Source organism: Mus musculus, chromosome 6 (genome assembly GCF_000001635.26).
Source record: "Mus musculus strain C57BL/6J chromosome 6, GRCm38.p6 C57BL/6J".
NCBI lineage: Eukaryota > Metazoa > Chordata > Mammalia > Rodentia > Muridae > Mus > Mus musculus.
The window spans coordinates 141,965,204-141,981,465 of NC_000072.6; the positions used below are offsets into that span (position 1 = coordinate 141,965,204).

General features: G+C 38.3%; 1 protein-coding gene across 2 annotated transcripts in view; it reads right to left on the reverse strand.

Moving 5' to 3' along the window:
• Positions 1 to 6,629: 6,629 nt before the first annotated feature.
• Positions 6,630 to 16,262, reverse strand: part of Gm6614 (predicted gene 6614) — a 40,431-nt gene continuing 30,798 nt past the window's right edge. Inside the window, exons 14-15 of one of the 2 annotated variants that reach the window (XM_017321696.1) lie at positions 15,663 to 15,780; positions 6,630 to 7,212 (exon numbers count right to left, since the gene is read on the reverse strand). In XM_017321696.1, coding sequence (XP_017177185.1) covers positions 6,993 to 7,212; positions 15,663 to 15,780 — 338 coding nt within the window. In that variant the 3' untranslated portion in view covers positions 6,630 to 6,992. The remainder of the gene's footprint in view (positions 7,213 to 15,662; positions 15,781 to 16,262) is intronic. The other variant, NM_001081318.1, reaches the window with a different exon arrangement.

The window sequence follows — 16,262 nt, forward strand, 5'->3', positions numbered from 1 at the left end:
CAGGGCCACTCAGCCTCAGGGAGCTCCCAGGGATCCAGGTTAGTTGACACTGTTGTCTTCCTGTAGGGTTGCCATCCCCTTCAGTTTCTTCAATCCTTCCTCTAACTCTCCCCTAGGGGTCCCCAACCTCTGTCCAATGCTTAGCTATGAGTATCTGTCTCTGTCTCAGTCAGCTGACGATAGAGCTTCTCAGAGGATGACCATACGAGGCTCCTGTCTGCAAGCACAACCCAGCATAGTCTCAGGGACTGGTGCCTGCCCCTGGGAGAGATCCCAAGTTGGATCTGTGACTAGTCAGCATTCCTTCAATCTCTGCTCCATTTTTTTTCCTTGAATTTCTTTCAGACAGGAACAATTCTGAGTGAAAACTTTTATAGTTGAGTTGATGTCCCTCCACTGTGGGTTCTGTCGGACTACTAGAAATGGTCTCTTCAGGTTCCATATCCCCACTATTGGGCATTTCGGTTAAGGTCACCTACATTGAGTCCTGGGAGACTCCCAGGTCTCTGAGACTTTCTAGGTATTCCCTCTATGCCCTGCAGCTGCATATTTCCATCCAAACTCCTGATCTTCTGGGCCTTTCTCCTATCTCACTGAATATCAGATCTTGCCCTCTTCTTCCCCTTCTTCTCCCCTTCCCACCAAAGTATCTCTCTCCCACTGTGTCCCATGACTAATTTGTTCGCCCTTCTGAGTGGAATTTGATCATCCTCACTTACTTTCCTTCTTGATTAACTTTGTTGGGTCTTTGGACTATCATGGGTATTCTGAACTTTTTGGCTAATATTTACTTATCAATGAGTACATAACATATATGTCCTTTTGGGTCTAGGTTACCTCACCCAGGAAGATATTTTCTAGTTAGATCCATTTACCAACAACATTCATGATGTCCTAGTTTTAATAGCTGAATAGTATTCCATTGTGTAAATTAATCACATTTTCTGTAACCATTCTTCAGGTGAGGGACACATGGGTTGCTTCCAGTTTCTGGCTATTATGAAGAAGGTCACTATGAACATGGTAGAGTATGTTTCTTTGTGATATGGTAGACCATTTTTGGGTATATGCCCAAGAGTGGTTACAGCTGAGTCTTCAGGTCCAAGTACTTCTAATTTTCTGAGAAACCTCCAGATTGATTTTCAGACTGGTTGTACAAGTTTGCAATCATACCTGCAGTGAAGAAGTGTTCCTTTTCTCCACATCCTCACCAGCGTGTGCTTTCACTTGAGTTTTTGATCTTGGTATAAGATGGAATCTCAGGGTTGTTTTGCTTTGTTTTTCTGTAATGACTAAGGACTTTGAACTCTTTTTTAGGTGCTTTTGCGCCATTTGAAAGTCCTCCTTTGAGAATTCTATTTAGGTCTGTACCCCATTTTTAATGGGTTATTTAGGGTATTTTGTATTGTTTTGGTTTTGGTTTTGGTTTTTTGCTCTTTTGTTTTTTTGTTTTGTTTTTGGTATTTTTTCTTTGGAGTCTCAACTTCTTGAGTCCTTTATAAATTTTGGATATTAACCATCTGTCAGATGTGGGGTTGGTGAAGATCCTTTCTCAACCTCTAGGCTGCTGTTTTGTCCTATTGACTATGTCCTTTGCCTTACACAAGTTTTTCAGTTTCAAGAGGTCCTATTCAACTGGTGATCTTAGAGCTTGAGTCACTGGTGTTCTGTTAAGGAAATTTTCCCCTGTGCCAATGCATTTGAGTCTATTTCTCACTTTTCTTCCTTTAAGTTTAGTATATCTCGTTTTATGTTCAGGTCCTTGATCCACTTGTACTTGATCTTTGTGCACAGTGATAAATAAGAATCAATTTACATTCTTCTGTATGCAGATCATCAGTTAGACCAACACCATTTCTTAAAGATGCTCCCCCCCCCCTGCATGGTTTTTGCTTCTTTGTCAAAAATCAAGTGTCTGTGGGTGTGCAAGTTTATTTCTGCATCTTTGATTCTATTCCACTGATCAACCAGTCAGTTTCTGTACCAATACCATGTAGTTTTTATCACTATTGCTCTGTAGTACAGTTTGCTATCAGGAATGGCGATTGCCCCAGAAATTCTTTGATGGAACACAGGGCCCCCAGTGGAGGAGCTAGAGAAAGTACCCAAGGATCTGCAACGCTATAGGTAGAACAACAATATGAACTAACCAGTACCCTCAGAGCTCCTGTCTCTAGTGGCATATGTAGCAGAAGATGGCCTAGTCAGCCATCACTGGGAAGAGAGGCCCCTTGGTCTTGCAAACTTTATATACCCCAGTACAGGGGAATGTCAGGGCCAATAAGTGGGAGTGAGTGAGTAGGGGAGCAGGGCAGGGGGAGGGTATAGTGGACTTTCAGGATAGCATTTGAAATGTAAATGAAGAAAATATCTAATAAAAATTGAAAAAAAAAAAGAATTCTTTGGGCTATCCTGAGATTTTTGTTTTTCCATATAAAGTTGAGAATTGTTCTCTCAGTGTTTGTAAATTATTGTGATAGAATTTTGATGGGATTTACATTGAATGTGTAGCTTGGTTTTGGTAAGATGGCCATTTTCAGTATGGCAATCCTACTGATCCATGAGCATGGAAGATCTTGCCATCTTCTGAGGTTTTCTTGGATTTCTTTCTTCGGGGACTACAACTTCTTGTCATACAAATCATTCACTTGCCTGGTTTGAGTTACAATGAGATCATTTATAATTTTTGTGGCTATTGTGAAGAGTGTTGTTTCCTAATTGTATTCTCAGGCCATTTATCATTTGTATAAAGGAGGGCTACTGATTTCTTTGAGTGAAATTTATATCCATTCACTTGGCTGAGGTTGTTTATCAGCCATAGAAATTCTCTGGTAGAATTTTGGGGGGTCATTTATGTATACTGTCATATCATCTGCAAATAATCAACTCTTTGACTTTTTCCTTTCCAAGTTTTATGCCCTTGATCTCCTTTTACTGTCTTATTGCTTTAACCAGGTATGTGAATACTGTGTTGAATAGATATGGAGAACATGAACAGCCTTGTATTGTGTGTGATTTTAGTGGGATTGCATCAAGTTTCTCACCATTTAATTTGATGCTGGCTGTTGTCTTGCTGAATATTGCCATTATTATGTTTATGTATGTGCCATGAACTCCTTATCTCACCAAGACATTTACCATGAAATAGTGTTAGATTTTTGTCAAAGCCTTTTTCTGCATCTAATGAAATGTTCATGTGACTTTTTCCTTTGAGTTTGTTTATATAATGGATTACATTGATGAATTTTTGTATATGTGAACCATTCCTATACCTCTGGGATAAAGCCTACTTGATTGTGGTGAATGATGCTGTTGTTGTGCTCTTGGATTGAATTTTTAAGAATTTTATTGAGTATTTTTATGTCACTATTCATAAGTGAAATTCTATTTCTTTGTTGGGTCTTTGTGTTGTTTAGGTATCAAATTAACTGTGGCTTCATAGAATGAAGTAGGTAGTACTCTTTATGTTTCTATTTTGTGAAATAGTTTGAGGAGTATTGGTATTAGCTCTTGTTTTCTCTGTTTTTAATTGATTGATTTCAGTCTTGATTTTGATTTTTCCCTGCCTTCTACTTCTCTTCATTGTGTTTGCTGCTTTTTTTTCAGGTGTTCTTTTAAATTGCTGGTATGAGAACTTTCTAATTTCTTTATATAGGCATTTAGTGCAATGACCTTTCCTCTTAGCAAAGTTTTTATTGTATCCCATAAATTTGAGTATGTTATGACTTTTTTCTCATTAAATTCTAGAAAGTCTTTAATTTCTTTATTTCATCCCTAACCCAGAGATCATTGAGTAGAGAGTTATTCAGTTTTCATGAGTGTGTAGACTTTCTGGTGTTCCTATTGTTGGAGTCCAGCTTTAATCTATGGTGGTCTGATAAGATACAAGGCATTATTTCACTTTCTTGTATCTTTGGAGGCTTGCTTTGAGACTGACTATATGGTCAAATTTCATGGGAATGAATGTATTATGAGGTACTGAGAAGGTATATTCTTTTCTGTTTGGGTAAAATGTTCTGAAGATATTTGTTAAGTCTGTATGATTCATAACAACAGTTATTTTCATTATTTCTATGTTTATTTTTTTGTTTGGGTGACTTGTCAATTAGTGAGAATGGGGTGTTAAACTGTCCCATTATAAATGTGTGGGGTTTAATGTGTCATTTAAGCTTTAGCAGTGTTTCTTGTATGAATGTGACTACCCTCGTGTTTATGGCATAGATGTTCAGAATAGAGATATCATCTTGGTACATTTTTCCTTTGATGAGTAAGAAGTGACCTATCCTGTCTCTTTTGATTAATTTTGGTTGTAAGACCATTTTATTAGATCTTAAGATGGCTACTCCAGTTTTCTTCTTGTGTCCATATGCTTGGAAAACCTTTTTCTAGCCCTTTACTCTGAGGTAATGTCTATCTTTATTGCTAAGGTATGTTTTTTATATGCATCAGAATGATAGGTCCTCTTTTTGCATCCATTTTGTTAGCCTGTGTCTTCTATTGGGGAATTGAGTCCATGGATGTCAAGAAATATTTATGACCAGTGGTTATTAATTCCTGATATTTTGATGTTGTTGGTGTTAGAGTGCATGTAGAGAAGCAAGAGAAGTTCACCCAACACTAGTGTCACAAGTAGTTATGAAACTTGATGTGGGTGATGGAAACCAAACTCAGATTCTGAGCAAGGCCAGAGCATACTCATAACTCTTGATCTATCTCTCCTTCACCATGAAACTTTTCTTTTGCTATACACACTAACGAATTCAGGAATAAAAATTGGAAGATAACTCTAGAATGCTCTGCTGTTAGGCTGTCTACTTTCTCTTTGCTGTGGTTTTGGGTTTGGACCACCTGCATTGGCCCATATGTTAAAATCTCAGTCTTCAGCAAGGTGCTACTGAACACTGGTGGAAACATTAAGAGATGGGGCCTGTGGGGGGGGGGAATTTGGGCCCAAATAATAAGCCCTTGGAAGAGATACTAGGTCCTTGGCCCCTTCTATCTCTCTCTTCCTACTTCCTAGCCAGCATGACGTTAGCAGATTACTTCCTGTGGGCTTCTTCCCCAGTGTGCTCTGGGGACACATGAATAAAGTAAACTCTGGTCCAAAAATTCCCCCAAAATATAAGATGGTAGCCTTTAAATAACATATTATATTTCATCTACCCATGATTTATTTTTACTTTACTTTATTTTATTTTATCTGTATTTTACTGTACTTTGGATCTTAACCCAAGGTCTCACATGTATTAGGCAAACATTGTAACCCTGAGTACAATCTAATTTCCACAAAGGGCCTTTGAAAGGAATAGCTTTCTCAGATACATTCTTTTAAGAAATAGTTTCATGACCAGATTTGAATTTCTAAAAAAAAAATAGGTCCACCAATCATTGCAATGTGATTTTTAATAATCAGATTAAGTTTGCCAGTAATGTAAACTAAATGATCAAATGTGTGACAGGAATAAAGAAAGAAGGCACTAAAATCAGGAGATGATAGATGAGGGAGAAGTCTAATCTCATAAGCATCATAACTGAAATAAAAAGTTAATAACTCCTAGATATAGACATATGCACATATCTTGTGCATAGATAGAATAATTATTTCAATGTGGCACAATCACAATGCATATTTTCATCTCTAAATACCCCCAACATCAAAACAGAAATTCAACAGAATTAAATAGTGTTTAAGAAATAGGTTTAAATTGCTTCTCAGCCTTTTGGCTAAGATCAAGTGTATGAATAGGTTTTAAAGTTATTTGAAGATATACAGGAAACACATACTTCCCTTGATATAAAAGAAAAATGCTGTTTGCAAATGAAGAAAGCTTTAATGTTCAGTGCAGGGGTCTCTATAGAAATTTATCCTGGGAAAAACTTAAGTCCTACTCTAACCTCCTGAAAATTCTATCAATAATTATTTTTATTATGAGTAAAAGCAATTGTTGAGGTTCTTAAAGATAAGGGTTCCTGGTTAGTTCATAATGTTGTTCCACCTATAGGGTTGCAGATCCCTTTAGCTCTGTGGGTACTTTCTCTAGCTCCTCCATTGGGAGCCCTGTGATCCATCCATTAGCTGACTGTGAGCATCCACTTCTGTGTTTGCTAGGCCCCGGCATAGTCTCACAAGAGACAGCTACACCTGGGTCCTTTCGATAAAATCTTGCTAGTGTATGCAATGGTGTCAGCGTTTGGAAGCTGATTATGGGGTGGATCCCTGGATATGGCAGTCTCTAGATGGTCCATCCTTTCGTCTCAGCTCCAAACTTTGTCTCTGTAACTCCTTCCATGGGTGTTTTGTTCCCAATTCTAAGGAGGGGCATAGTGTCCACACTTCAGTCTTCATTCTTCTTGAGTTTCATCTTGACTCTAGCTGCATATGTATCAAAAGATGGCCTAGTCAGTCATCACTGGAAAGAGAGGCCCATTGGACACGCAAACTGTATATGCCCCAGTACAGGGGAACGCCAGGGCCAAAAAAAAATGGGAATGGGTGGGTAGGGAAGTGGGGGGGAGGGTATGAGGGACTTTTGGGATAGCATTGGGAATGTAATTGAGGAAAATATGTAATAAAAAAATATTAAAAAATAAAAAAATAATAAAATAAAATACAGGCAGGACTTGCTGTAAAATCAGCTTTTTAATTCTCAAGGCTCTTAACTAATAAGTTAGGCTTAGATAGTTGTGTATCACTCTTGGAACCCCAAGCATGGCAATTAATTATTAACCCAGTTCACATTTATATGTACAACTTATAGCCCTGTGCAGACTGAGCCATATAGTGGAAATACATTTTTATTCTTTCAGCCAATTTTATGGTAAGTGTCCACATATACAAGTTGACTAAGGGACACGTCTTGTGTGATCAAAATAATAAAATATGTGTTGATAATTTAAAAAAAAGATAAGGGTTCCTATTGTATGCCTGATGATTCAAAACTCATCAACTGTTCATTCTGTTCATGGCCTTGCACAGGGCAGTAGAAAACTCTTTACAACTTAGTTTTCAGTTCTCCATCACTCTTGAACTTATGACTTCTGTGAGCATCTGTGCACTCACTTTCCATCTCAGCGAGCTTCATCTCTGCAATTTCCATTTCTGAAGAGTTGATTTCTCCAGGGAGACAGAACTTCCTTATAAGTATTACAATAATGAATGCAGGAAGATAGCTTATTCCTCTTAGTGCTGCAGGTAGTCCAAGGTAAATGCTCCTATTGAAAAGAAGTAATTTGTATTAAATCTTAATGTGTTGAAGGATGAAATTTGTATATTACTAAAGATCACTTATGCTTTAAAGAAAAATGTCAGGTGATTATTTTCTCATGTTCTTTATGTAATCTACTTTGCCAATTTATTCATTTTGTTTGTTAAAATGTAGAAATTTTCTCACTATAGAAATTTAAATATATTTTCTCCATGTTGCTAATGGCTCGTTTTCCATTGTCAACTTGAATGAAGTTATGATCATTTTTGAAATATGTACCTGGGTGGATCTATGAGGATGTTTTCAGAAAGTTGTTTCTGATGATGAATTCCCACCATGAATGGGAACACCATACTCTGCATGTCTAGCACTTGGTGACAGAGCATGCAACAGGATCAGCCTCATACCGGGTTAAGAAAACTTCTCCTTTCTTTTCTGTTTGCTTAACTTTTGATCACACGTGTATAAAGCATCATGAGGTCACTTTTCAAGTTTTTCTCCTACTCAACAATTGTATGCTTTGTACCACTAGTAGATTTTTGAGATATGGAACTCCTGTAATGTCTAAAATAATTCGTATTAATCAGTTTTGTATATAAGAACATTCAATTTGTTCATTTTTCGTGCATAATTTTACATATAAAGTGATCAACTTATTTTAAATTTTTATCACTTTTTAACAATATATATATGTGTTGCATCTCTGTGTTAGTATGTGTTCATAAGCCCTAGATACCTGTGAGTTTGAGTAACAAGATTTTGTGTTCTGCCCAGTGTAAGATATGGGAATGGAACTCATGATCACTGCAATGGTTGATATGTGTTCTTAAGCCTTGAGTCATCTTTTTAGACCCAGATTCTTTTCTTTTGCTGAATTTGTCCAGATAAGCATGAAGACTGTACAAGCTTCCTGAAACGAATTAGGTAATTTTCCTTTTAACTATTTCTTACAATAACTTGTATACTGTTGTAAACATCTATTATTTATAAATTTGATAAGCTATGCCTTAAAGTTTTTGAACTTTATAGGCTTAGGAAATATATTTTTAATATATATACATTTCTAAATAACTATGAAAGTGCTATTTCATGTTCTCAACATACTGAAATCTGGTGTGATGGATTGTTTTGTCAACTACATACCATCTAGAACCTCCTGAGCAAGCAATTTCAGTGAAAGCCTATGTGGATTATGCTGGCCTGTCAACATATTCATCGGATATTATTATGATTGAAGTAATTGAAGTGAGAAAACACAGACTCCTATGGGTGACACCATGACTTTGGCAAGAAATCCTGGACAATATAAGTGTCAGGAACCATCAAGGAGAAGTTAAAAACTGGCAGGTGATCTTCCTGAGATGGGTTTACCTTGTGTTAAATTCTACTTTGAATTTGCTCCTGTAGACAAGGCCCAGAATTTCATTTTAGGAAAGATTCCTGCTATTAGTAAGCTTTTCCTGTATATATTTATGTATATACATAAACAATTAACCAAAGGTCATTAAAAGGGAACTAACAATTTATTATAGGTGTTAGGATAGAAGACAAAATATCAACTGGGTTCATCTATACAAAACTTCACTAATAACTTAGTTATGTTTTAAACCTTCAGTGAACCTGTGGAGCTGAGACAGGTGATGGATGGTTAGCTAGATAATTACTCCTAATGGATACACATGTAAATATTTGCTGTTGTAAACTTATATTCCAATTTATAATTTGATTTTGTGTGTGTGTGTGAACTTGTGATGAACTTTGTAACATGTGATCATGTATTCTGAAAGATGTATAAGTACTGAGGACAAAGAGATGAAAGGAGATCTATAGAGGAGATATTTTTTGCCTTTCCCTACTTAGAATTCTTAGAATTCTTTTCCCTTTCCCCACTTAGAGAATTTTTCCCTTTCCCCATTTAGGATCTTTCTGCTTTCCCCTTAGATAGCTTTCATAGGAAACTTTTTACAACTTAGTAATAAACTCTATAATCACTTTTCTAAGTGTCTTCTCTTCTTTCGACTTGACTTCTGACTAGCAGACTGAAAGTTAGAGCCCAGCAGTTCCTGCTGAGATAGAACAAAGGCCGCATCGCTTAATCCTCCGCTGTTAGGCTACAGATATTAATAGCCTAAGCCAGCAATCTTTTACCCTCAGAAAGAGCAAGAAAGTTTTTAGGACGTTTTGGATGTTATCATCAGCATTTCAGTATAATTAGAGAACTATAAAGTCCCAGACCCTCAGACTTTAAAGCCATCACCAGAGTCCTACTCTGTGATTCCACTGCTACCCTGGCCCCGGGCCAGGAGGCTCCTAGCATACACACACACACACACACACACACACACACACACACACACACACACACACACATACACACACACACACACACATACACATACACACACTAGGTATTAGTCTACCCTTTTGAGCAGATCTCTGCAGAACTATAAAGATGTACTGTCTTGTAGTGATGCTATACAGACAAATGGATGATTTCTTAATCCTATAAGAATTTCTAGAATTATACTAGTAATTATTAAGTTCTTTTATAATAGGATGTTGTTAATGTTATTTCTGATGTCAAAACTGCATTAACTCTTCCAGTTTTTAAGTGTCAGGAGTTAATTACTTCCGAGTCACAAAGAAGGCATCTGCACCTTAGAGAGCATATTCCAAGAGGTTATAAAACTATCAAAGGCCATAAAAAGGGAACTAAGAATTTACTATAAGTACACAGAAGATTAAAATATTGACTGGGTTTATCTAAACAAAACATCATTAATAGCTAAGTCATGAATGTGCAGAGCTGGTGACAAATGCTGAATGTTTAGCCAGATAATTACTCCTCATAAGTATGCATGTAAACATTCTCTGTTGTAAACCCCTTGTTCACTTTTTGATTTGAATTTATGTGTAAGCTTGTGGTGAACTTTTTACCATATGACCATGTCTTCTGCAAGATGTATAAGTGCTAAAGACAAAAAGAGGAGACAGAAATGGAGATAAATTTTTAGATAGAACTGAACTCAAGAAGAACTTAGAAAAGAAGGCATTGCGAGTAAGAGTAAGTAAATTACTATGATGGTTTGTATATGCTCAGCCCAGGAAGTGGCACTACTGGAGTAGGCGTGTCACTGTGGGTTTAGGCTTTAAGTTTCTCATCCTGGCTGTCTGGAAGCCAATATTCTGCAAGCAGCCTTCAGAGGAAGATGAAGAACTTTAAGTTCCTCCTATACACCTCCCCCCCACCGGCCTGGATGTTGCCATGTTCCCACCTTGATGATAATGGACTGAACTTTTGAACCCATAAGCCAGTCCCAAATAAATGACGTCGTTAGAAGAGTTGCCTTGGTCATAGTGTCTGTTCACAGCAGTAAAGCCAACAGAAGTTGGCACCAAGGATTAGGTTATTGCTGTAATAGGCCTGACCAAGCTTTTGTTTGGAAGAATGAGGATTTTGGAACTTTGTATTTGGAAAGCAGTGGAATGCTTTAAATGGGGCTTAATGGGCTATACTAGTAGGAATACAGAAGACTTTGTTGCTGAGAGTAATTTAAATTGTGTGGACTTGGCCCAAGAAGGTTCAGTGAAGAATTTTAATATGGGGCCTAGAGACTGTTTTGTGGTATTTTTGGTGATGAATTTGGCTACTTTTTGCCATTGTTTGAAGAGTCTACCTGAGGCTAAAGTAAAGAGATTCAGATTAATTGCATTGACAAGGGAAGTCTCAGAAACACCCATCATAAACTTTGTTCTCTGGTCTAGTCTCATGAAGAACATTTTAAACAAGCATAGCAAGCTGAGAAAGGAAAAATATAAAATATATGGTTTGATTTTTTAATGGAGCACCAGGGAGTGAAATGGAGCTGAATCCTTGTTTGAGGATATTAAATTGAATTAAGGGAGTAGTAACTTTGGGGTAAGATCCCACCCAGCCAAAATTAGGTCCAAGCATGGTAGTACAAGCCTTTAATTCCAGAAGTCAAAGACTAGCAGATCCCTGAGTTCAAGGCCAACCTAGAAAAGAGCAAGTTCTAGGTGAAAAGAACCTTAAAATCCAGGTTTGGTGGACCACACCTTTAATCCCATTGCTCAGGAGAAAGGTATGCAGATCTCTGAGTTCAAAGTCAGTCTACAGAGCAAGTTCCAGGGCAGCCACACTTAGGCAATGAAGGATTTGGAAAACAGAAAGCTGGTGATAATGTAATAGAGCAATGTTCCAGCCCCAGCAAACAGCAGATCTCCACAGCTTTGGCCACGTGTCTCTGGCTTTAGAGTCCAGAATAAAAGGGACTACTGGGATAATTGCTGCTGGTTAGCTGGAGCTAAAAAAAATTAGTGGTGATTAAGAAGAGACCAGCAACATTGAGGTGAAATCCCTAGGAAGTGTTTTTCTGAGAGTACAAAGGAAGCTGTGTTCCAGAGATGGCCAAGGTTGTACCTCATGCTTCAGCTCAACTTGTTAATGTGTAAGAGTCACCCAGGTCGTACTGGTTTTGAAGGCATGAAGGGGTCATTAAGAGCAGCTGATGCTTGGTACTGTGAGAGGCCATGGAAGGCCATTGGTGAAGATGCAGCTTCAGTTAGAGTTGATGACCAAGGACTGAAGGGGTCATGTAAAGGATCTGAGGCTTGGCACCATGAAGAGAGTCTAGGTTAGGCTATTTGTAAAGCCTAGTTGAGTAGAAGACACCAGTCCAGTGCATTGGAGATGCCAGAACTTTATGGTAGCCAACAGAATGAAAATGGAGTTGGAGATCTGAAGACAACTTTGACAGCAAACATGGAAATGCAGAGTTTGGAGTTTGCCCAGCTGGTTTCCTGTCTTGCTTTGGGAATTACAGTTAAGTGATTGGATGAATGTCAGAAGAGTCTTTGAACTTTGGACTTTTAACATCGTTGAGAGTGCTATAGACTATGGGGACTTTTAAAGTTGGACAAAATGTGTTTATTATAGGTTTAAGTATGGCCTCTACAGATTCGTATGTTTGAACAAGCTTATGGTAGCCAGGGAGTGGAATATGATAGTTTGTATATGTTCTTTCTAGGGAGTGGCACTTTTAGAGTAGGTGTAGACTTGTTGGAGTAGGTGCATCACTGTGGGTGTGGGCTTTAAGACTGTCATCCTAGCTGTCTGGAAGTCAGTATTCTGCTAGCAGTCTCCAGATGAAGATGTAGAACTCTCATCTCCTCCTGCACCATGACTTTCTGGATGCTGCCATGTTCCCACCTTGGTGATAATGGACTGAACCTCTGAACCTCTAAGCCAGCCCAAATTAAATATTGTCCTTATAAGAGTTGTCTTGGCCATGGTATCTGTTCATAGCAGTCAAACCCGAACTAAGACAATTACATCAGAGCAGGAGGAAAGAGCAAGATTAAAGGAAAATACAGAGTAGAATAACTTAGAAACTATAAGGCAACTGTACTGGCTAGTTTTGTGTCAACTTGACACAGCTGGAGTTATCAGTTGAGGAAATGCCTCCATGAGATCCAACTGTAAGGCATTTTCTCAATTAGTGATCAAGGGGGAAAGACCCCTTTTGGGTGGGACCATCTCTGGGCTGGTAGTCTTGTGTTCTATAAGAGCAGGCTGAGCAAGCCAGGGGAAGCAAGCCAGTAAAGAACATCCTTCCATGGATGGTCTCTGCATCAGCTCCTGCTGTTTGACCTGCTTGAGTTCCAGTCCTGACTTCCTTTGGTGATGAACAGCAGTATGGAAGTGGAAGCTGAATAAATCCTTTCCTCCCCAACTTGCTTCTTGTTCATGATGTTTGTGCAGGAATAGAAACCCTGACTAAGACAGCAACTTAAAAAATTAAGAGAGCACTATGCAGAATAAAGAAAGAAAAGGGAAAAGGAAGTTGCAGAGAGAGTAGGAGGAAGCAGGCTTCTCCTTACCATGGGACAGAACAGGTCTTTTCTTAATAGCAAGACAGGCTTAGTTTTACTAAAGAGAACAAAGCTTTCTTCTTACAGTAGACTGTTTTAATTCATTTAGCAATAAAATGGTAAAAGTTTCTTCTTTCACTATGCAATAAAATTTGGAGCTCATTTTTCCTCCATAATGAGTGAGTTCTTTCTACACGGGTGCTTGATCTTCTGCTCCATATACATATGTAAATATGGATGTGTATGTAAGTATATAATTATGAGATAGTATAAAATCTGAACCCAACTGGTTTGAATGGAGATTTAAAAATGTGTATGCATGAATCTGTATGTGAATTTATGTGAGTTTAATCCATATTTGCTTGTGTAAAAGTTTTTCCTTCTGTGAGTGTGACTCTCTTCTCCTGGTTTATTAACAGAAGTTTATTGCTCCAAACATTCCCCTAGCCTGACATCTGGAAAAGAGAAAAGGCTCTAGCAATTAATCCATTACTTAATTTCCTGCTGAGGTGCTAATGCCAGAGACTATAGCTTTAGGTCTCAGAGGAACTCAAACAGGCAGGTCAGCTACTGCAGCAAAGTAACTTAGACTTAAGATAGGTAAACACTTTATTATTTATTATACAGCAACCCTAAATATCTCATAAGACCGAGTCTTACCCCTGCCATCTCTCTATCCCCTATGCTGCCTCAAAAGGAACCAAGAAGAAAGAAGAGCCACTGGGGCTTGTCCTCAGCACATAAAAATAGAGAAAATGAAGCCAGGAGTTTATGGTCCACACTCTTAATCCCAACACTTGTGAGGCAGAGGCAGACATATCTCTTCTAGTGCAAGGCCAGCCTGGTCTATAAAATGAATTCCAGGACAGCAGGGGCTGTACAAAGAGAAGCCCTGTTTTGAAAAGCAAAATGAAAAACAAACAAAAGGAATAGAGAAAATGATCACAGCTACTATAGATGCTTAAAACGTCAGATATAACAGTGTAGACATATGATTGAAGCTTTTGTTCTAAGTGGATAATAGATTTAAAAATATCTTTCTGCCACTGTTATAAAAGACCTTGACAAATCAAGGTAAGGAAGAAGAGTTACTCTGCTCACAATTCCGGGACACAGTCCACCATCCTGTGGATATCAAGGCCACTAGAAATTTGATGCACATAGTAGATATGTAGACAAAACTAGTCCTGTCCTTTCACACTGTTAGTGAGTATAGCAGGCAGGGATGGGATCTCAGCCACCCCTAGCCATAAACACTTAAGACAGGGCAATAGCTAGTACTTTTCCTTCCCAGAATTTTCCAGTACAATGCCCACCCAGAAACAGAGGAGAAGGATTAGTTCTCACCTAGAGACAGGCAAAATTACTTTTGGCTGAAAAAGTTTAAGGAACAAGGAGGAGTTTTTGCTGTAGCAAATAAGATTTCTCCCTAGGTTACAGGGCAAGCAAGGGAGCCAGAGTTTAAGATTAACCTGGCATGACTCCTGGTGGTGGGTGGTGAAAGAACCTATAGTTCTTTCACTGGAGTGTTAGTGACAAGTGCCTGCATAAAACTGAGAGTGGTGGAATCCATGTAAGTAACTGCTTTTTGTCCAAGCAGCAGCATGAACCTACACACAACTAACTAGATGCACCCTGATCTCAAAGGGTGAGCTTCCTGGGTCTCGAGGGTAAATGGCTCTGGTTATTACAGCATCCCTCTTGTGACACTCTCAACAGGCTTGTAGCATAATCACCTTACTGAGCCAAATTGTGTTAATGAGGCTACTAACCAATAAATCTAGCGGTTTCCCAGAGATGTGGCCAACAGTGAAATGTAGATAACAGGACCTGTTTCAAGATAGTCTTAGACTACAGCATCTGGCACATTTTGTTAAACTGCATGGTACTACATAGATTTGTTTTCATTGAGTCAGGTTGCAAGCATGAGAGGTCTGTGAACTTTTCTGGAGCTACATTGCCAGACTCCATGCTGACTGGATATTCTAGGACTCTGTCATCCCCACCTCTGCAGAAGGGAGACCTTTTGCAGAAGGGTGGTAAGAAATGAGAGATTTTTGTGGTCCCCACCCCCCCAAGCACCCTTGTGCTAGGTCTCTGAACCTTGTTGTCTTGTTTATCTTTAGTCTTCAGCCATGCTAGTTCCACTCAAGATACAGCTCTCCTCCGCTACTCCCCAACCTCTGTGCAGATACCTGCTCACTTTCTAAAATATTTTGAAGGTTTTTTAAGGACAATTACTCAGGTGTATATGTATCAAGCACATTAGAAATAATGAAGAAGTATTAAAATATATAAATAAGGAAGTTATACCATATAGCATTCTGAAAATGAAGTCATATGTAATCTTATCACTCAAGACAAGGCTTTATATGAAAGGGGATGCCTCAGTACAGGGGAACGCCAGGGCCAAAAAGCGGGAGTGGGTGGGTAGGGGAGTGGGGGGGGTATGGGGGGCTTTTGGGATAGCATTTGAAATGTAAATGAAGAAAATGCCTAATAAATTTTAAAAAATTAAAAAAAAGAATTTTATGCTACAAAAGCAAGTCTCAAAGTTAATTTTACCTGAAACTATTAATATCATACATTCTGCATGCCCCTGGCTCACCACATTTCTGAGTTCCCCAGTGTAAACAGGTTCTGTCTAGCAAAGCTCCAATGTAAACAGGTGCAGGAATGCCACCTGCAATGGAGAGAAAGGAAAAACAAAAACAAATCAACAACAACCAAAACCCCAGCCCACCAATAGGGCAAAAGCAAAGAGAGAGATGTGTAATTGTATTTGGAAGTACTTCAATTCCACTATTTTTAAAATCAATATAAAATTATGAATCAAATGCTCACAGCTTACTTTTAGGAAATATCAGTTAATATAAAGATGATTCTAAATCACAACAAATGAAAGCTGTGCGTAAGATCCTACAAACAGCATTGCTTGACTTCATAATCTTGAATCTCATATATTTTTTAAAAAAATGTATTGGTTTTCTGTGCACCCAACTAGCAAAACCTTTTCCTTCTCATTTGTTCTTAAATCTACCAAAATATGAAAGGTATAATTATGTTTAGGTAAGATCTTTAAAGATAAGGAGAAACACTTTTCATCTCTACAGTTACTTCATTCTCAGACTAATTATAAGTAGCCCGTTCCAACCGCTTGTAACT